Genomic DNA, 22,752 nt, shown 5'->3' on the forward strand with positions numbered 1-22,752 from the left:
CTAGATATGTGGTGAGAACTTTGAACCCACAAGGGCTTCACAGAAGTTTATAACGTACAGCGGTACAATTAAAAAATCATATTTTTTCCAGAAAAATGATCTTTTCACCCCCAATTTTTATTTCCCCAAGGATAACAGGACCCCAAAAGTTATTGTACAATTTGTCGTGAGTACGCTAATACCCCATAGGTAGGTGTAAACGACTATTTGGGCGCATGGCAGAGCTCGGAAGGGAAGCAGCGCCATTTGACTTTTTTGGCTGGAAGATCGGACACCATGTCGCGTTTGGAAAGCCCCTGATGTACCAAAACAGTGGAAACCCCCCACAAATGACACCATTTTGGAAACTAGACCCCCCAAGGAACTTATCTAGATGTGTGGTGAGAACTTTGAACCCTCAAGGGCTTCACAGAAGTTTATAACATACAGCCATACAATTAAAAAATCATATTTTTTCCACAAAAATGATCTTTTCACCCTCAATTCTTACTTTTCCAAGGATAACAGGACCCTAAAATTTATTGTGCAATATGTTCCGAGTAAGCTGATACCCCATATGTGGGTGTAAACGACTATTTGGGCGCATGGCAGAGCTCGGAAGGGAAGCAGCGCCATTTGACGTTTTTGGCTGGAATTGAGATCGGACACTATGTCGCGTTTGGAAAGCCCCTGATGTACCTAAACAGTGGAGTCCCCCCACAAGTGACCCCATTTTGGAAACTAGACCCCTTAAGGAACTTATCTAGATGTGTGGTGAGCACTTTGAACCCCCCAGTGCTTCACAGAAGTTTATAACGCCCGGGCGTGAAAATAAAAAAATCGTATTTTTTCCACAAACATGATCATTTAGTCCCCAATTTTTTATTTTCCCAAGGGTACAAGAAGAAAATAGACCCCAAAAGTTGTTGTCCAATTTGTCCTGAGTACATCAATACCCCATATGTGGGAGAAAACTACTGTATGGGCACACATCGGGGCTCGGAAGGGAAGTAGTGACGTTTTGGAATGCAGACTTTGATGGAATGGTCTGCGGGTGTCATGTTGCCTTTGGAGAGCCCCTGATGTACCTAAACAGTGGAAACTCCCCACAAATGACACCATTTTGGAAACTAGACCCCCTAAGGAACTTATCTAGATGTGTGGTGAGCACTTTGAACCCCCAAGGGCTTCACACAAGTTTATAATGCCCGGGCGTGAAAATAAAAAAATCGTAGTTTTCCACAAACATGATCATTTAGTCCCCAATTTTTTTACTTTCCCAAGGGTACCAGGAGAAATTGGGCCCCAAAAGTTGTTGTCCAATTTGTCCTGAGTACGCTGATACCTCATATGTGGGAGAAAACTACTGTATGGGCACACATCGGGGCTCGGAAGGGAAGTAGTGATGCTTTGGCATGCAGACTTTGATGGAATGGTCTGTGGGTGTCATGTGCGTTTGGAGAGCCTCTGATGTGCCTAAACTACTGAAACTCCCCACAAGTGACCCCATTTTGGAAACTAGACCCCCCACGGAACTTATCTAGATGTGTGATGAGCACTTTGAACCCCCAAGTGCTTCACAGAAGTTTATAACGCCCAGGCATGAAAATAAAAAAATCAATTTTTTTTCCACAAAAATGATATTTTTGCCCCCAATTTTTTATTTTCCTAAGGGCAACAGGAGAAATTGGACCCCAAAAGTTGTTCTGCAATTTGTCCTGAGTAGGTTGATACCCCATATGTGGGGGGTAAAACACTGTTTGGGCACATGGCAGAGCTTGGAAGGGAAGGAGCACCATTTGACTTATTCCATGCAGAATTGGCTGGAATTGAGATCAGACGCCATGTTGCATTTGGAGAGCACCTGATGTGCCCAAACAGTGGAAACCCCCCAATTCTAACTCCAACCCTAACCCCAGCACACCTGTAGCCCTAGACCTAACCCTAACCCTAATGGGAAAATGGAAATAAATACATTTTTTAAATTTTATTATTTTTCCCTAACTAAGGGGGTGATAACGGGGGGTTTGATTTACTATTTATGGCGGTTTTTATATTTGGCAGCTGTCACACGCTAAAGGACGCTTTTTATTGTAAAAATAGTTTTTGCATCACCACATATTGAGAGCTATAATTTTTCCATATTTTGACCCACTGAGTCATGTGAGGTCTTATTTTTTGCGGGACGAGTTGACGCTTTTATTGGTATCATGTTTGGGCACGTGACATTTTTTGATCGCTTTTTATTCAGACTTTTGGGACGCAGAATGAACAAAAACCAGCGTTTCATCAATTTCTTTTGGGTGGTGCGTTTACACCGTTCCGCCTGCGGTAAAATTGATACAACGGTTTTATTCTTCGGGTCAGTACGATTACAGCAATACATCGATTATGTCATTTTTTTATGCTTTGGCGCTTTTATGCAATAAAAACAATTTTATATAAAAAATACTTATTTTTGCATCGCTTTATTCTGCGAGCTATAACTTTTTTATTTTTTCTCTGATGATGCTGCGTGGAGGCTCGTTTTTTGCTGGACAAGATGACGTTTTCAGCCGTACCATGGATATTTATATGCGTCTTTTTGATCGCGCGTTATTGCACTTTTTGTTCGGTGGTATGATAATAAAACATTATTTTTTCCTTCGACACGTGGACGCGGGCAGGAGGACGTCAGGATCGCCTCGTCTGACAGGTAAGTAACGACCCCCGAACGCTGCTATGTCACTGGTGAGATCTGCCTGTGTGGCAGCTCACTAGCGACCACTTAGCGATGCACCAGTGATCCTGACCGCATCATATCGCTGGTCGGGATCGCTGGTGCATCGCTAAGTGTGACAGTACCTTAAGGGGTGACAAAAAAGCTTCCTAAACAGCTAAAATTTAGGCCAGACACCATGAAAAGCGGCATTAATTGACCAACAGTGGAAATTTGCTAATGGCACAGTAGAACCCAGCCATGGGCCATGTGTAGGGTCGAGGGCCGGAATTGGGCTGAGCTGAGGCGATGATTTGGTGGTGCTGCTGATGTTAGTGTAGATAGGCGGGGAAGGTGTGCTGTGCTCAGGTGATACAGATCCAACAGGGCTGGGGGGGTGACCCCCCTCTTAGCGCAGACAGACGGGAGGCTGAGACAGGAAAGCGTATGGAACAGGTCCGTGCTTTATTCTCCAACTCCTTTAACAGCTTTCACATTACATGACAAGAGATCTTAGGGATTGCTTCCCTCACTGACCCGGGTACCTCCACTTGTGCTGTGTGTCACCGTCATAGTGTCCCCTGTGGTTCTCTTCGCTGTGGCTGCCCTAGGCACCTTCACCACAGCGCTTCACCACCCAGGGTACACCATTATCCTCACCCTCAGGGTGTCACTGTCTGCTTCTACCGTCATCTGGGTCACCCCCTGTGACCGTCCTCACTGTCAGGCTCTCTCTCTGAGGGTTCTCTGTTGCCTCTCCTCACAGCAGACCCTCCTCTCTTGTGAGCTCCCCAGGCTGACTGAAGCTTCTAGAAGCTTACCTCAGTATTTGTACTGTCAGCCTGGACAGCCCCGCCCACTGTCACCTGACAGTCACCTTTGCCCAATCAGAGTCACCTTGTCCTGTGGCAGTTACATAACCACTGTCATCGGTGCTCTCCACTGACCTCTAATGGACAGACTGCCACATGATACCCTCTTTTCCTATCTCTCTGTCTCTTACTACAGACAGAGCTGTCCACCAGCTCAACCTCCCCACACATGCATGAGGTATCAGAGTCTGGGCTTACATTTACATCTTTGAATTGAAGTTTCAATGAAGATCTGGTGCTTAAGAAAGCAGTGAAATCCTTTTTTGGTGCAACGCTGATAACTCATGCAACAGGTTTTTTTTCCCCAGCCACACTCAAATGGCACAAACATAAGTTTCATAGACTACTATTGGTAGAAATATGTAAGGGAAGTAACAAAGGTTGTTGACTTATCAATTGACCCACAGTAGAACATTTTATAATGGCACAGAAGCAGTCAGCCATGTGCAATGCATGAGGTATCGGGGTCTGGGTCAGCATTTACAGCTTTAAATTGAAGTTTCAATGAAGGCCTGGTGGTTAAGTGAGCAGTGTAAGCCTTCTTTGCTGGGAGACCTGATACCTCATGCAGCAGCTCCAATTTGTTTTTTCCCCAGCCACACTCAGATAGCACAAATATAAGTTTCATACAGTACTATTGGTAGAAAAATGGAAGGATAATAACACAGGTAGTTGAGTGAAAGTAAGTGCAGGCCTGCCTGCCTGCCTGGGAGCCCTACTTCTACAGCAACACACATTAAGGAGACCCAACTTGGAGTCTCCACATTTCAATATTTCAAAAAATTATTGCTACACACCACTAAAGTGGCATAAATTTCCACAGCGTAGGCCTCCGACACACCTTTCCTCTACAGGCAACCCACCAGATAGAGACCCAACTTCGAGTCTCCACATTTTAAAAAATTGTTTGTAACATCAGCAGAAGTAGCAACAGCATGCACAGAAGACATGACAAACATGGCACAGACTGCAATAATGTGAGATCAATGCATGACGCTAAAAACTATATCATCACCTAGTCTTTGGAGATCCGTGACTTGTTTATTTTTATAAAGGTTAGGTGGTCTACACTTTCAGGGGACAGCCAGATGCACTTATCAATGAGGACACCACCAGCAATGCTGAAGACACATTCTGAGAGAACGCTGGCTTTCGGGCATGACAAAACCTCCAAGAAGTGACAGGTGAGTTTATGCCACTCTTCCATTTTTGAAGACCAAAATGTAAAAAGGTCCAACCTTCCTCTGATGGCTTTTATATTGAGCTCAAGATATACCTTCACAATCCTCTCAAGTCATTCACAACGTGTCAGACTTGTACTCTGTTCTGCTGGTGCACGGTCTAAAAAATGTGTGAAATGACGCACAGAAATTGCTTATGCCACTTACACTGCTGCTGCTGCTAATGCTTTTGTGATTATGCTTTGACATTCCTGGAGTTGGAAGCCTAGAACTGGGATGCACACTGTGTGCCTCGCTGCTGTCTTGGGGAAAACCACTCTTAAGATTGTCTACTAGAGTGTTTCAATAGTCCAGCATGCACGTGTCTCTTTCCATGGGGAAGCATCTGGCAAAATTTTATTCTTTTACTGTGGATCTAACAGAGTGGCAATCCATTAGTCAGTACTATTTCTAACCCTTAGAATACGGGCATCATGTTGAAGAAAGTGCAGCAATAAGGCGCTCGTGTGTCGGGTGCTTCCATGTTGTCCAAGTCTATGGTGTGTTGGTGTCGAGGTAACACTCAAGGTTGCTTCACCTGTTCCCTCCAACCAATCATAGACAACAGAGAGAGTATCATTAGTCTATTAATCTCCTGACTGATGTCCGTCCATCACCTCGTCCTCCTCAATTTGTTCCTCAGTTCCTGCACCTTCACTAACAGATTGTCTGGTACCATGAGCCATCCTTGACTGCTGTAATCCACCCTCAGATGGCACCCGCCTGTGTGACAACAGTCCGAAACTTAGAGATATTGTTATCCCTGCTGCATCCTCCTCTGCTTCCACCTCTTCCTCTGGGACAACCAACTTGTCACACAGCTATTCAAAGTGTGCGTCAGCATGTAGATAAGCAGAATAGTGATGTTGATAATGGCATCATCAGCATTAACCATCTTAGTTGTCATTTCAAAACTGTGCAGAAGGGTGCAGAGGTCGTTCATCTGTGCCCACTCTGCAGGAATGATTTGCACCATGTCCGTACTACATAGGCCCAGGCTAAGCAAAAGAACATACTGCACCAGTGCTTGTCGCTGCTGCTACAGTCGCTGTAACATGTGCAGAGTGCAATTCCACAATGTCGGAACATTGCAAATCAAATAGTTAACCGGTCGGCTGAAAAATCTCTGTAGCGATGCAAGTCATTGACCTGCAGGGTGCGATCGTCGGAATTGAGCACACAGCGAACATGCTTTCTGCAGCAGTGCATGCAGGTCGGGATCGTGGTGGAGAAATTGCTGTACCTGCAGGGCCACCACCAGGTTTGCACCATTATTGCACATAGCCTTCCCAGGTTCCAGGTTCAGTGGAGACCTGGATAGCTGTCCACAACTCTTGATCTGTATGACTGCAATCTCCAAGGCATAATAATTTTAACACTGCCAGATTGTGGTTAGCCCGAGTTGCCAAGTACGTAGTTTGGGGGATTCTCTCTGCACTGTTGGAAATCGTGTCTCATTAAGTAAGAGGTTGACAGCACAGGTGGAGGCCCTTCAGGAGGCGGAGAAGCCAGAACAAGTGGAGGAAGTGTTAGATACAGAGATTTGTCCTGCAAGCCTTCGGGATTCCAAGACTTGTGGAGCAGCCCCTTGACCACCTGCCCCCACAGCCACCAGAATCACTCAGTGCCCAGTCAGCAAGATGTAACACCCCTGCTCATGTTTGCTTGTGCAGGTGTCAGTGTTGAAATGCACTCTGGCAGAGAGATTTTTTTCAGGGAACGGGTGATGTTGTCTGTGCAGGCATAGCTGGTGTAGCACAGGCACAGCATTTTAGAGAAGTAATGGTGACTGGACAACTGGTACTTGGGGACTGCGACGGCCATCAACTTTCAGAAACCATCTGTATCCACCAGGCAGAACGGCAGCATTTCCGTGGCCAACAGATTGGAGACGGTGAAGTTCAATTTCTTAGTTTTGGCATGTGTAGAAGGAAACATTCTTTTAAGTTAGCACTACTGCAGAACCGAGGGCTGGCTGGTGCTCTGAGAGAGGGTGGACAGGACAAACTACTGGACTGTGAGTGCGGTGCAGGAGAAGATGTTATGGTCGATTGAGAAAGATGTATTGTGCTTGGTGAAACAAAAACAGCAGCCATCTCCACTCTCCGTAACAGTTGACGGGCTCTCACTCACCCCAACTTTAGGGGGTAAACAAGAGGATATTCTGCAGCCGGATACCTGTGTGAGAACACTTGGCACAGTGACGAAGGAGGAAGAAGCAGCAGATGTGGTTGATGGGACGGCCAGTGGTTGGGGATGCCTGATAGTCTGCATTTTAGCGCAGTGAGATTCCCAGACTAAGGCATGTTAATCGCACATGTGCTAGTTCATGCATGTAGTAGTCAAATTATTGCAGTTTTTTCCTCTACTGAGTCTTTTTTGGAAAATTTTGCACATAACACGAGTTGGGTCTCAAGTCAGCATTTCTGCTACATACTCCCATGGAGACTATTGAAGCATGCCAAGAGTGAAAAAAATGTTTTTAAAAATATTTAAAAAAAATTAAAAAAAATAAAAGTTCAAATCACCCCCATTCAAAATAAAACAATAAAAAAAATCAAACATACACATATTTGGTATCGCCGTATTCAGAATCTATCAAAATAAAAAAAGAACCAACCCGATCACTAAACGGCATAATGAGAAAAAAATTAAAAACTACAGAATTAAGTTTTTTTGGACGCCACAATATTGCATTGAAATGCAATAACGGGCGATCAAAAGATTGTATCTGCAACAATATGGTATCACTAAAAACATCTGATCAGCACGCAACCCCACCCAACCCAAGATCACAAACAATGGAGATGCTACAGGTCTCGGAAAATAAGGCAATTTTTTTTTTAATTTAATCAAACTTTGGATTTTTTTTTTCACCACTTAAATAAAAAAGAACCTAGACATATTTGGTGTCTATGAACTCGTAATGACCTGGAGAATCATAATAGCAGGTAAATTTTAGCATTTGGTGAACATAGTAAAAAAGAGAAAACACAGTAGTTTGACAATAAAGGTCTTCACCCAACCACTAACCAAGAGTGGATAAAAAGTTTAGGTGTTATCATTCATATTCTCTGAAAAAAAGGCCAAGAAAGGAAAAATTTTGCTGGGGTATGCAAACTTTCGAGCAGTACTGTATATATATATATATATACATACATACACACACACTCCACTGTTTTCTGGCAATTTCAGAATGTGTTACATAAAAATGAAGCAAGGTATAAAGAACTGTGTAACAAGTTTTTATTTATGCACAAAATTAAAAAAAAAAAATCAGTTAGTGTAGGGTGGTCTAGTCATACATCATATGTTATAGCCAAATAAAGCTGAATGTGAATTTACAATCATTTTGCCCTACCCAAAGTAAAATGTTTTCATATATTGCGACAAATATCCTTTTACAGCTGTTACATTGTAACTTACTATGAATGCAGTCGTAGCTTAGAAGGTTGTACAGCGCTACTGCGTATATCTGTTAGATGCAAAAATACAAATGACAATATGGGCTGTGCCAAACTTCGCAGGAACATATATTTTACATTACATTATATGACTTTAAAATGTATAGTTTTTGCCAACTTAACTTATAAACAAGTTTATTGGAAATAAGATGCAAACTATGCTGAAATGTTCTCATAGTGTGCGTTCCTTGCCTGGAAAATGATGCCGTCATCACATACATCTCTGTTCACTTCTTATGCTTCATTTTCATCCAATTAGTTTAGTGGGAAAATGGTTCTGTAAGGAAGTGATCACATGCTGCATCCGGAGATCCAAATCCCAGGTAGTTCTGACAGTGGTCTTGTTGCAATTGTTCATAGTGATGAAGTGTAGACCAGTCCTCTCCATTTCTGTATCTCTCTGCCTCTGAAAGGATCCTGTTCAGAGCCATGATGTAACTGAGTGCCATCTGTAGAGTCTCATACTTGGACAGCTTCTTGTCCTCTCCCCACTGTGGCACCACTTTTCTTAGGCTATCAAAAGCTGTGTTCAGTCCTTGCATCCTTCTCCTTTCCCTGGCATTGGCAGCCAGTCTCCTCTTTGTTAACCCTTTCACTCTGACTGGCATATCCTTGAGTGGACATTTCGGGGTTCCCTTAAGTTGTACCCGGCAATCATCAGTGGAATGTTCGTCAGGAATAGAAGCAGACTTCATATCGTTACCCCAAAAGAGAAGTCAATCACTGAAGTTGGAGATGAACAGAACAGCCAGGAATGCCTTAAAACATCCTGAAGATCCTTGTGTGCGATACTCCTTCTAGGCTAGAAATGTGAATTTTCTAGGTCCTCATCTCTGATAAGGCATCAGCCACTGCTTAGTAAACTCACAGTGGACCAAATACCTTCATTAATAATTTTAACGTTCTATCTGCAAAAGTCCAGCATTTATATAGTGTATGTAGGGGGCTAAACAGATGGTGGCAGGTGGGCAGGCGTCCCTAAGCTCCCATACCAGCTCATTACCACCCTGGGAACTATATGCTAGGATTCTGGGAAATATATCAAATCTGTAAGTATAAAGCCTGTATCTGCTGGAACGTTTACTTGATGCTACCCAGGCAAGATGTGACCATCTGTACTGATGCTACTGGTACAACACAGTCAGTGAATATTCATTAATAGCTAATAATTTCACCATGAAGCTCAACCTTCTGTGCAGGCCCTCTGGTTCTATTGTTCTCTACCTCTGATTACAGTGCGCAGCTCGTGTGAGGCTTAGGTCTACTGTATAATGGATATGATCAGTACATAGAAAGGGTAAAGTCTGTGTGCTTTGTGTTTGTGATATGGTATGTGTTTATGTGCCCACAATGAAAATATTCATTGTCATTATGCCGCTGTCTGTCTGTGATATTCTGGTAAGATATCACATGGAATATACATATTTACACTGAATAGTTATTAGGTCTTGTAATTATTCACGTCTTAATTGAGACATCAGGACTATTGTCGCTGGCCGGTCTCCCAAGCATTGAAGTTTAGTAAACAGATCATTAGCCCTTAGAGAAGATGTAACATGTGAAATGAGGCTCGATAATCCCACAACAATAGATTCACTTGAGGAATAATTGACTCCAACAAGACAGATGTTCAATTGAGGTCATTAATCAGACGCTCGGCTCTGTAGGCCACAAGTAGCATTCTAGATCATTTGCCCTTCTACACGCAAAAGTATTGTTGCTTTAATCTTTATTATTAGATTCCAGTCCTACAAAAATATCCCACAGCAAGGAATTGGTGTTCATATGCGAAATATGCAAACCACTACTTATAAAGAAAGAAGTGCAGGACTCAATATATTGAAATCAAATTGATACACAAGTTTATAAAAAGCAAAATAAAAACACGCACAGGCTCTACTTGTTTCTCAGTAATTGCCAATGATCATTATTGGTTCTTCTTTATTAGCTATTGTCCTGGGGTTTCCCTTTGGTTTTCATTTGGGATTTATGCTGTTAGCTTTGCATTCACTTACTCTTGACACACAGCTCCGCTCGGTAAACCTCGTACACACGTGGCTCCATACACCTATTACACGCGCAGCTCCGCTCCGTACACCTCATACACACGTGGCTCCGCTCCGTACACCTCATGCACACGTGGCTCCGCTCCATACACCTCATACACACGTGGCTCCGCTCCGTACACCTCATACACACGTGGCTCCGCTCCGTACACCTCATGCACACGTGGCTCCGCTCCGTACACCTCATACACACGTGGCTCCGCTCCATACACCTCATACACACGTGGCTCCACTCCGTACACCTCATACACACATGGCTCCGCTCCATACACCTCGTACACACACGGCTCTGCTACATCCACACGTAAACCTCTCCTGACCCCAAACATAAACTTCACCTCATCCAGCACCATGACAACCAGTACAGCAGAGTCCTGCAGAGTGCAGACACGAAGGCCCCTGATCATGTGACCCCTGACTCCTCCACTCCTGTGACCTCATCACAGGTCCTGTACGCACAGCCACAGAACAGCCTAGGACGTCATTGCAGGCTGCGGTGTGTCTCTGGGAGGGCAACGAGTGCAGTGCGGGAAAAATAGAGTACCAGGCGGGACGCGGGTAAGGGGGTTAAAAACGGGACTGTCCCACGAGAATCGGGACGGTTGGGAGCTATGCTTTTACCTGACTCTGCATTGTCTGGATCACCAGACGTCAGTAATCCTGAGATAGCAGTCTGTGAAGGGCTCTGTAAAGCCCACCTCATCTTCGGGAGTGGTTGAAGACTATCCCAGCGCTTAAGGACTTGCCTAGTAATGGTGGCTTGCACAAAGTGCATCTGTGATTGAATTGATGCGGATTTCCTGCGGATTTTAATGCGTTTTTGCTGTGCTTAGCTGGTTGAACTTTGTCCCTTGTGCTGAGAGAGAGAGAGAACATTCCGACTGGAAAACGCTGCTGTGGATCTGCAAAAAGAATTGACATGCTGCAGAAAAAACCCACTGCAAATCTGCACAGATTTTTCTGCCGCATGTGCACAGCAATTCTTCATTTACCACAGACTAACATTGCAAGTGCACTACACTGCGGATTTCATGCAAATCCGCACGGAAAAAAACGCTGGATTTGGCCCTGCGGATCCGCAACAGTTCCTCAGACATTGTACAATACAATGGTAGCCAATGGGATTTCAAATCCGCAGTGCACATGCTGCGGATTTTTCCGTGCGGATTTGCTGCTGTTTTAAATCCGCAGCATGTCAATTCTTTCTGCGGATTCCGCAGCGGTTTGACACCTGTTCCATTGTCCAGGTGTCAATCCGCAGGGGAAAACCGCTGGCAAATCCGCAGGAAAACTGCAGGTTACTTTACCTGAGGTTTTACCTGCAAATCCGCGCGGAAAAATCCGCAGGTGAATCCGCAGCGTGTGCACTCACTCTTACTGTTTTGTGTTGAATGGTAGTTACCTATCTTTAAAGTCATCTACAGGTCACCAGCAACTGCCAGGAAAAAATGTGGGAAGAAGGTGCCCATTGGTTTGAGCAGGAAGAAACATTTGATTTGATAAGGAGAAGGACTTAAAAGTGAGGGAAGATCAAAGGTTTATAAGGCCCTTCTTCTGCGCAATCCAGGCAGTCCGTGTGCAGCAAGGAAGAAAAGTGCCCCTCCCTCCCTAATAAAATTAAAACATTTCTGTTGCAATATTTGTTAGAAGGTATAGTCGCCCAGCTAATGCTGGGTGGACTTGGTTCTTTTTAAAGGTCATATAAATTATTTGATTATTATTTATTTATTTATTGATGAATTCTTAATGGTTTTAATTTGATTTTAATTGGTTATTAAATTATTTGGTATTGGTAACCCTTAATAAATATTGTTGCCTATTTTATCCAAAAAATTTGTGTGACTTTAATTTTAGTTATTTAAGTTATATATTGTTGTAAAATGAATTGGGTTTTGTACCTTCGTGCACTTTTGCTGACTCGATGAGAGTCACCACAGAGTAGTTATTCCCTCGCATAACAGCAATTTACAGTTGGAAAAACAGTATTTAGTCAGCCACCAATTGTGCAAGTTCTCCCACTTAAAAAGATGAGAGAGGCCTGTAAATGACATCATAGGTAGACCACAACTATGAGAGTCAAAATCAGAAAACAAATCCAGAAAATCACCTTATCTAATTTGGCAAGATTTATTTTTCAAATTATGGTGGAAAATAAGTATTTGGTCACCTTAAAACATGCAAGATTTCTGGCTCTCACAGACCTGTAACTTCTTCTGTAAGAGGCTCCTCTACCCTCCACTCATTACCTGTAGTAATGGCGCCTGTTTGAAATTGTTATCAGTGTAAAAGGCACCTGTCCACAACCTCAGTCACACTCCAAACTCCACTATGGTGAAGACCAAAGAGCTGTCGAAGGACCCAGAAACAAAATTGTAGCCCGGCACCAGGTTTGGAAGACTGAATCTGCAATAGGCAAGCAGCTTGGTGTGATGAAATCAACTGTGGGAGCAATAATAAGAACATGGAAGACATACAAGACCACTGATAATCTCCCTCCATCTGGGGCTCCACACAAGATTTCACGCCGTGAGGTCAAAATGATCACAAGAACGGTGAGCAAAAATCCCAGAACCATGCGTTGGGACCAAGTGAATGACCTGTTCTGTGTTGCCCAGCGACAGGCCCAAAAAAAAATCACTGCTCTAGAGGAGATCTGTATGGAAGAATGGGTCAACTTACCACCAACAGTGTGTGCCAACCTTGCGAAGACTTAGGGTACCGTTATACTAAGCAACGTACCAGCGATCCCGACAACGATACAACCTGGTAAGGATCGCTGGTGCGTCACTAAATGGTCGCTAGTAAGCTGTCAAACAGACAGATCTACTCAATGACGCAGCAACGATCCGGCGATCCATATAACGACCTCGGCGGTCGTTGCTACCTTGTCACACAGCAGCGATTCTGACAATTCACGCCTGCGTCCCTGAGTTCTGCGTCACCAACGAGGTCACTCGTCGGTGTCAAACACATCGATGCCTGCTGGCCAGCGGGATGCCAACAATCATAAAATGGCCTGGGACATTCAAGCATGATCAGCGATATCCAGCAGGGGGCCGGTCGCTGCTATGTGTCACACATAGCGAGATCGCTGTTGCGTCACAAAATCGGTGACACAACAGCGATCTCGCTAACGATCTCGTTATGTGAGATGGGGCCTTTACAGAAACCGTTTGACCTCTGTCATTGCCAACAAAGAATAACAAAATAATAACAAAATATTGAGATGAACTTTTGTTAATGACCAAATACTTATTTTCCACCATAATTTGAAAAATAAATCTTGCCAAATCAATGTGATTTTCTGGATTTGTTTTCTCATTTTGACTATCATAGTTGTCAGAATAAATAGCCAACCTTCTGAGTCATTCAGTGTTGGGTGTGCCTGGAGATGTGAGCACCAGTGCTTTTTGTGAAGATAAGGGAAGTTGAACCTTTCCCCCCCCCCTATGTTTGTATTCTGAGCGGTCGGATCCCCGCAACGGCATAGACTGTGCCATTTGTATTTTGTTTTGTTTTCCAGTTAGGCCAGAAAGGCCATATTTACATTGCTAACCCTGCCTGGTTTATGTTGTACCTAAATAAACCAGTGAAAAATGTAAAGAGACAGCATTACTGTGTCTACCTCAATGAGCAGCCCAGTATATATACCACGATATATAAACTATATACACTGCTCAAAAAAATAAAGGGAACACTAAGATACCACATCATAGATATTACTGAATGAAATATAGCAGCTGCAAATCTTTATTCATTACATAGTGACATGCAATGAGAACAAGAAAACATAAAAATGGTGAATGTAAAATCAAAATTAATATCCCATGGAGGTCTGGATTTGGAAGGATACTCAAAATCAACTGGAAAATCAAATTACAGGCTGATCCAACTTCACTGGAAATGCCTCAAGACAAGGAAATGATGCTCAGTACTGTGTGTGGACTCCAAATGCCTGTTTAACCTCCCTACGACACCTGGGCATGCTCCTGATGAGTCGACGGATGTTGTTATGAGGAATCTCCTCCCAGACCTGGATTAAAGCATCCACCAACTCCTGGAAAGTCTGTGGTGCAACGTGACATTGGTGGATGGAGCGAGACATGGTGTCCCAGATGTGTTTGATCGGATTCAGGTCTGGGGAATGGGTGGGCCAGTCCATAGCTTCAATCCCTTCATCTTGCAGGAACTGCTGACACACTCCAGCCACATGAGGTCTGGCATTGTCCTGCATTAGGAAGAACCCAGAGCCAACCGCACCAGCATATGGTCTCGTAAGGGGTCTGATCTCATCTCGGAACTTAATGGCAGTCAGGCTACCTCTGACGAGCACATGGAGGGCTGTGCAGCCCTCCAAAGAAATGCCACCTCACACCATTACTGACCCACTGCCAAACCGGTCATGCTGAAGGATGTTGCAGGCAGATCGCTCTCCACGACATCTCCAGTCTCTGTCACATGTGCTCAGTGTATACCTGCTTTAATCTGTGAAGAGCACAGGACGCGAGTGGTGAATTTGCCAATCCTGGTGTTCTGTGGCAAATGCCAAGCGTCCTGCACGGTGTTGGGCTGTGAGCACAACCCCCATCTGTGGATGTCGGGCACTCAGACCTTCCTCATGGAGTCGGTTTCTAAACGTTTGTGCAGACACTTGCATATTTGTGGCCTGCTGGAGATTATTTTGCAGGGCTCTGGCAGTGCTCCTCCTGTTCCTCCTTGCACAAAGGCTGAGTTAGCGGTCCTGCTGCTGGGCTGTTGCCCTCCTACAGCCCCCTCCACGTCTCCGGGCGTACTGGCCTGTCTCCTGGTAGCGACTCCAGCCTCTGGACACAACGCTGACAGACACAGCAAACTTTCTAGCCACATCTCACATTGATGTGCCATCCTGGATGAGCTGCATTACCTGAGCCACTTCTGTGGGTTGTAGAGTCCGTCTCATGCTATCACGAGTAAAAGCACAACCAACATTCAAAAGTGGCCAAAACATCAGCCAGAAAGCATTGGTACTGGGATGCGGTCTGTGGTCCCCACCTGCAGAACCACTCCTTCATTGAGTGTGTCTTGATAATTGCCAATAATTTCCATCAGTTGTCTATTCCATTTGCACAACAGTATAGGGGGTTTTACACTAAGCAATATCGCTAGCAATATCGCTAAAACGTCACTGGTTTTGTGACGTTATAGCGATATTGCTAGCTATATCGCTATGTGTGATACTTACCAGCGACCGGCTCCCCCGCTGCTCATCGCTGATCGCGCGAGAATGTCCGGCTCCATTTCTCGTCGGGCGCTTCCTGCTGGGCTTCCTGCTGTGACGTCCAGCGACGCGTGGAGGCGGGCGGGAGGACGCAGGATCGCTGTGTGTGAAAGGTAAGTATCGTGCGCTGCGTCGCTGCTGCATCGCTGTGAGATCTTTCTGTATGAAAGCTCACTAGCGATCATTTAGCGATGCACCAGCGATCCTGACCGGGTCGGATCGCTGGTTGGATCGCTGGTGCATCGCTAAATGTAAAAGGGCCTTATGTGAAATTGATTGTCAATCAGTGTTGCTTCCTAAGTGGACAGTTTGATTTCACAGAAGTTTGATTTACTTGGAGTTAGATTCTGTTAAGTTTTCCCTTTATTTTTTGAGTTGTATATACAGTATATATAGGTGTTTCACACAAGATTAGAATATCATCAAAAAGTTCATTTATTTCAGTTCTTCAAAACAAAAAGTGAAACTCATATATTATATAGAGTCATTACAAACAGAGTGATCTATTTCAAACGTTTACTTCTGTTAATGTTGATGATTATGGCTTACAGCCAATGAAAACCCAAAAGTCATCTCAGTAAATTAGAATACTTTATAACACTAGATAGAAAAAATGATTTTAAAATCCAAAATATTGGCTTGCTGAAATGTATGTTCAGTAAATGCACTCAATACTTGTTTGGGCTCATTTTGCATCAATTACTGCATCAATGCGGCGTGGCATGGAGGCGATCAGCCTGAGGCACTGCTGAGGTGTTATGGAAGCCCAGGTAGCTTTGATAGCAGCCTTCAGCTCGTCTGCATTGTTTGGTCTGGTGTCTCTCATCATCCTCTTGACAATACCCCATAGATTCTGCATGGGATTAAGTCAGGCGAGTTTGCTGGCCAATCAAGCACAGTGATACTGTTGTTTTTAAACCAAGTATTGCTACTTTTGGCAGTGTGGACAGGTGCCAAGTCCTGCTGGAGAATTAAATTTCCATCTCTAAAAAGCTTGTCGGCAGAGGGAAGCATGAAGTGCTCTAAAATTTCCTGGCAGATGGCTGTGCTGCCTTTGGTCTTGATAAAACACAGTGGACCTACACCAGCAGATGACATGGCTGCTGAAAGCATCACTGATTGTGGAAACCTCACACTAGACCTCCAGCAGCTTGGATTGTCTATCTCTCCACTCTTCCTCCAGACTCTGGGACCTTGATTTCCAAGGTCTGGTGTGAAGTTTGTAATGACTCTATCTAATATGAGTTTCACTTTTTGTATTGTAGAACTGAAATAAATTAACTTTTTGATGATATTCTAATTTTGTGAGAAGCACCTGTATATGTATATGTATATGCGTGTGGTCTTTCAGAAAAGTAATAGACATAATAAATATCCATTAGTAATAATGCTGTCTCACCTTTGCAAACACACCTGACGCATGTTCGCATGTTTCACAATATGCTTTGTCAGGGGGCCATCACTAATATCAAATCTCAGACATTTTTAGGTTTAAAAATATTTCTTGAAAATATTTTTAGACCACAATTGCTTTACTGTGACTTTTCAAATCATGGCCATATTATTTTTCAAAGATGCAGTTTCAGTCTATTAAAATAATTATATAAAATAAAGTTTTCCAACAAAAAAATGAATAGGTGGGTAGAGCAGTGAAATGGTAAATTTAAAAAAATGGGTATTTTTACCTAAAGCTAAAATGACTTTATCCTTCTTATTATGAACATTCACAGTTGATTTAACTAAAAACTCTTTTTTCATGAACACCAAGAATGACCTGAATCTTGAATCCTTATGCAGACAGTAGCTTTATGACTCCATACAAAATTAAACCATAAAAGGGCTGCCCTAAAGATAATGCCATTACTGTAACTTCATATACCTTCAAGTTCTATAGAATCATATTGACACCTTTTCCTGTCCAATTTGGTAGATACCTAATAACACAATGCTAGTGTACTGAGGCAGTGCAGCTCTGTATTATGGAGCCTTGAGGCCTCCATGCACTGCCATATAGGACTATACGTTGTGTGTAGAGGGTGCTAAATTTACAGACAGACACATGATGACTTGAAGGTATGTAGGGTACCGAATTCACAGATGATCACGTGGTGACCTAAAGGGACTTTTTTGTGACTTCAATAGAAACAACAATTTATACAGTTTTGATAGCATGGCAAAGCTGTCATGACCAGTGGTCAAAGGGTTACTCTGACCGTCTAGAATTTGGGAACAAACTGAGTCCCTTTGGCCGGTACAATCATAATTCACATTGTTGTAGTCAGCATACGGGTTTGGAGCCTTCTTTTAGAGATTCTTGCTAAACTCCAAATGCAGAATCATAACTTTCAAGTGTTGTCTCAAGAGAGCTTTATGTAGTTCAAGCTCAGGTGCAAGTCTATGAAGCAGGCTCAGAAGTTGAGCATGCTCCATGCACAGCGGGTGCTGGCTGTGTATACAGCTAACATCTTTTTTAAAGGCTGTTTACGTCTGTCCAATTTAAAAAAAAGACCATTTGGATTGCCAACATTTGTAATTGCTATTTTGCGGTCATTTTGTCAATCCAAAAAACGTAATAAAATGCAATTAAAAAAGTTATATTTAACCCAAAGTGGTGCAAATAAAACCTACTGTTCACCTCATAAATAAACAAACCTTCACACATCTTACTTGATATAAAAAAGTTATGTGTCTCAGTAAATGGCAGCACAAAACAATTAAAAGAAAACAAAACGTATATGTTTGGTACTGCGCTAATCTTACTGACCTGTAGAATCAATTTACTAGGTCATTTTTTTATAGAACAATGAATGCTGTGAAAATGAAATCCAAAAACAATGGTGACTTTTGTTTTAGTCTATTGCACCCCACGTGGAATTTTTTTCTTGTTTTCACTACATTATATGGTAAAGTGAATGGTGCAATAAAATAATTCTTCATTTTTTCACCCCCACCTATCCAAGTAATGAAGAAAAAAGAAACAAAAATAACAAGCCCTTATACAACTATTTAGACAGAAAAATAAAACGTTATGGCTCTTGGAAGAAGGGGAGGAAAGATGAAAGCACAAAAAATGACAAGATCCTTAAAGGGTTAACAAAGGTGTTTTGGGACATGATTTTGCTCTTGACTGTGGAAGATACAAAAGCTTGATAGGTACAAGTTCACATTTCCTCAATCTCCTTCTGCTTCTAGGGAAGGGGTAATTAGCTTCCTCTTTTCCTAAAATGTCTCTTGCTAGGTGTTGGGTCAATAGGGGTTTTTCTTGATGCAGACAGCAAGCAGCCAAATGGGTGCCTGGTATCTCACCTGTGTGAACCTCCTGCATAACACAGCACCCCTCTTTGGAGCACCACTCATGCAGAGAAAAACTGTCCACTCTGCATTGAAGAGCCTCTGTCCTCATGGTGCCCGGCATTATTAAACACCATTGCCATAATCATACTGATACTCCAAGAGTTGGAGTCCAAACTGGGAAACCCAAGTCTTGAGGATGAAGGTACATGGGAACTACTCTACAAGGTTCTTATGGGTCTTTACTTCAGTACCAACCAAACATTTTGTGCTGTACTGTGGTTCCTGTGAACGTCATCATATTATACAAAAGTACGTAGGATATCACGGGCAAGAGATGGACCATACTATTTCTGCCCGTGTGCGCGTATAGGCAGAGGCTTGTCGGGAAGAAGTCACCGGTTACCTAGCTGTATAACTAGTCAATAGCAATAGGCTTGGTCTCTGACAGCTATTAAAAGTGTGTTTTTCTCTGAAACGCCACAGCGTTCCAAAGACAAACATACATGGCTTGGATGCTGCAGCCAGTGGCTGACACATGCTGCCAACGGTTCCCTTTAATTCACATGGACTCCAACAGAAATAATAACCTTGTATACCATTGCATAATACTCCTTTCTATCTACAGTGTGTCTGTAAAGTCATGGTGCACTTTTGACCAGTCACAGGAAAGTATACAAGTATATCACGATCCCCGGATCTGACGCCCGTAGACTTTTACTTTTGGGGTTATGTGAAGCAACATGTGTACATTGAACGTATCAACAACATTAACTAGATGTGTATTTCCTGAAGGACGTACAGATAGTGCTTTGAAATGGTGCACAGGCTGCCCCTTTAAGAGACACTTGCCAGCTGCCCCTGCAAGACTTTCAACTCAGGATCCGTTTTAACTGTGGGTGCCTCTCAGGGCCACTTTGGCCTGTGGGGCCCCTCAGGGTCTGATTTGGTGGGTGGGGCCCCTCAGGATCCGATTCGGTGGCCTGGGCTCCTCAGGGCTTGAATTGGTGTACGGGATCCGTCAGGGTCCGATTTTGTGGGTGGGGCCCCTTAGGGCCTGATTTTCTGGGCGGAGCCCCTCTGGGTCCAATTTGGTGGGTGGGGCCCCTCAAAGTCCGGTTTGGGGAGCAGGGCCACTCTGGGTCCGATTTGGTGGGCGGGGCCACTTTGGGTCCGATTTGGTGGGCGGGGCCACTCTGGGTCCGATTTGGTGGACGGGGCCCACAGGGTCCGATTTGGTGGGCGGGGCCCCTCAGAGTCCGATTTGGTGGGTGGGGCCACTCTGGGTCCAATTTTGTGGGTGGGGGCCCTCAGAGTCCGATTTGGTGGGCAGGGCCACTCTGGGTCCGATTTGGTGGGCGGGGCCACTCTCTGTCCGATCTGGTGGGCGGGGCCCCTCAGAGTCCGATTTGGTCGGCGGGGCCACTCTAGGTACAATTTGTAGGCCGGGTCAATCAGCCACCGATTTGGAGCCAGGGGTCACTCGGCTTTCGATTTGGCGCGCCGGCCCTTTAAGACTCATTTTGGTGCATCAGCCCTTTAAGAATCACTTTGGCGCATCGGCCCTTTAATAGCCAGTTTGGCGCACTGGGCTTCTAAATCCACTTTGGCGCACATTCTCAGGGGCATGCGTCATGTGATGAAGCTAGATGTGACGTTCAGGAGCAGACAATGTCCAAGAACGGACCCTCTGGGTCGCGGATCTGGAGCCCCTGGGCCGAGCGCGCCAGGTGATGACCGAACCCTATACAGGGATCGTTAGGGGCAGGACCGCAGAGGTCAGAACCGCGACAGCTGGTACCAAGAGGGGCGGCTCACAGGAGACACGAGTGAGTATATCTGAAGAACGGTACTGAGTACTAGGAACACCAAGAGTGTACACGGAAGTGGGCTAACTACAGGATAGTGCGAGACAGGTAGCCGTGAGCACGTATGGCGTATAGCGAGTAATACGTCCGGAGGTAAACAAAGCAGGACGCGTGCCAGGAGCACGACAGAGTACTGAATGGAGCAGCAGTCGTGCCAGGAGGTGTTACAGAGCACAGGAACAGAGTGAGTACCAGGAGGCACGACTGAGCAAGAAACAGAGGACAGGATACTAGAGTGTGCCAGGAGGCACAACTGAGCATGAAGCAACGTGAAAGTTCAGAGCGAGTGCTAGGAGCACCATAGAATACCAGACAGAGCAGGGGACCTGAGAACAGCACACAGCCAGGCTGGGACAAAGCAGACCCAGCCAGGAAGCACAACAATAATCAGGCCCCTCCCATTGGGGAAGGTAGCCTGATATAGTACATGACCATGACAGGTTCCGGGTCAGATCCAAGCCAGAAAGCACATGACCACTACAGCTTCCAGGTCAGGTCCTCCGTTACCATAAAGAGGACCGACCCAGGGGCAGCACTGACAGGAATGCGCAAGCGCTAACGTGACATGGAGGAGGAGCCCCAGGGACAAGAGCTGCGCGTGCGCACCCGACGGGAGCCCCTGAGGGACCGCCGTACAGGAGGGAGTGACATTGGGACCGAAGCCCCGCCTCCTGGTAAGCGCGGCATAACAGTACCCCCTCCTTTACGCCCCCTCTCTCTAGAACTGGAAAATAGCACCTTGACACTAGGAGCGGGATCCAGACACTTCCTAACTGCATGAGGACCAATCAGATCCAGAGTCTCAATACGAGAAAATTTGGTCTCCTGTCATACCCTGGAGAACTCCTGGGACAGAGAGTCGGAGACAGGTGCACCCAAGATAGGACGAACTGGCAGAGCACACTGACATGCTTGGAGGCCGAAGCGGTGGTGCGATTACTGAAAGTCAATTCAGCCTTAAGAGGCGAGCTGTTGGAGGATGGTCGCTTGGGAACTTCCTTCTTGGCACAGGACGGACAAGCAGCCACAAAGTCTTTGACATCCTGAGCAATAGACGGCCACCTGTAGTAGTGGGATAAACGAGAGAGAGTCCTCTTGACGCCAACATGGCTGGCAACCGGAGAAGAATGTCCCCAGAATAACACACCTTTACGGTTACCTTTAGCCACAAAGGTCTCCCCCGGGCGCTGGGATGTCAACTTGACGGAAGCCACGGAAATTGCCTTGGACCGGTTGCTTGACAGATATGGAGAGCGACTCCCAGCCCCCCTCTCGACAATGTCGCAAGTCACAGGCCGGTTGCTTGACGGATGTGGAGACTGACTCTCAGCCCCCTTCTCGACAATGTCACACGTCAGAGAGTGGTTGCTTGACAGATGTGGAGACTGACTCTCAGCCCCCTTCTCGACGATGTCACACGCCACAGACCGGTTGCTTAACAGATGTGGAGACTAACTCTCAGCCCCCTTCTCGACAATGTCGCAAGTCACAGGCCGGTTGCTGGACGGATGTGGAGACTGACTCTCAGCCCCCTTCTCGACGATGTCACACGTCACAGACCGGTTGCTTAAAAGATGTGGAGACTGACTCTCAGTCCCCTTCTCGACGATGTCACATGTCACAGACCGGTTGCTTACCAGATGTGGAGACTGACTCTCAGTCGCCTTCTCGACAATTATTAAATGCAAAAACCTCAGTGACATTATAGCTATGTCAAAGAATAGGGTTTAAGGCTATAAATAGCCACCCTAAATCAGGAAAAACACCTGAAACACCCACTCCAATAGGTATGCATGCAAAGAGAAAAATGGAGTAACTAGGTGAATATAGTAAAAATGCGTCTTTATTAATTAACATATATATTGTTCAATACAAAAATACAGAGATTAAAATGACACCACAAGATGAAAGAACAGAATAGCCCGGAAAGAGCACCCAGCCACAGGATATCAGGTAATATAGCAATATATATAGAGAATAGCCACATCTATATAAATAACCAATGTCTGCTAATTCCCCATCCCCCCAAAAGGGGGT

The 22,752-nt window shown here is 44.7% G+C and overlaps 1 protein-coding gene across 1 annotated transcript; it reads right to left on the minus strand.

Annotated features, from left to right (window-relative positions):
* Positions 1-8,493: 8,493 nt before the first annotated feature.
* ATOH7 (atonal bHLH transcription factor 7) lies at positions 8,494-8,928 on the minus strand. The gene has a single exon (XM_073548097.1). The coding sequence runs from the start codon at positions 8,926-8,928 to the stop codon at positions 8,494-8,496; it is 435 nt and encodes a 144-aa protein (XP_073404198.1).
* Between the last annotated feature and the right edge of the window lie 13,824 nt (positions 8,929-22,752).

This window comes from Dendrobates tinctorius, unplaced genomic scaffold (assembly GCF_039654945.1).
Source record: "Dendrobates tinctorius isolate UK_male_01 unplaced genomic scaffold, ASM3965494v1 ptg000156l, whole genome shotgun sequence".
Classification (NCBI taxonomy): domain Eukaryota; kingdom Metazoa; phylum Chordata; class Amphibia; order Anura; family Dendrobatidae; genus Dendrobates; species Dendrobates tinctorius.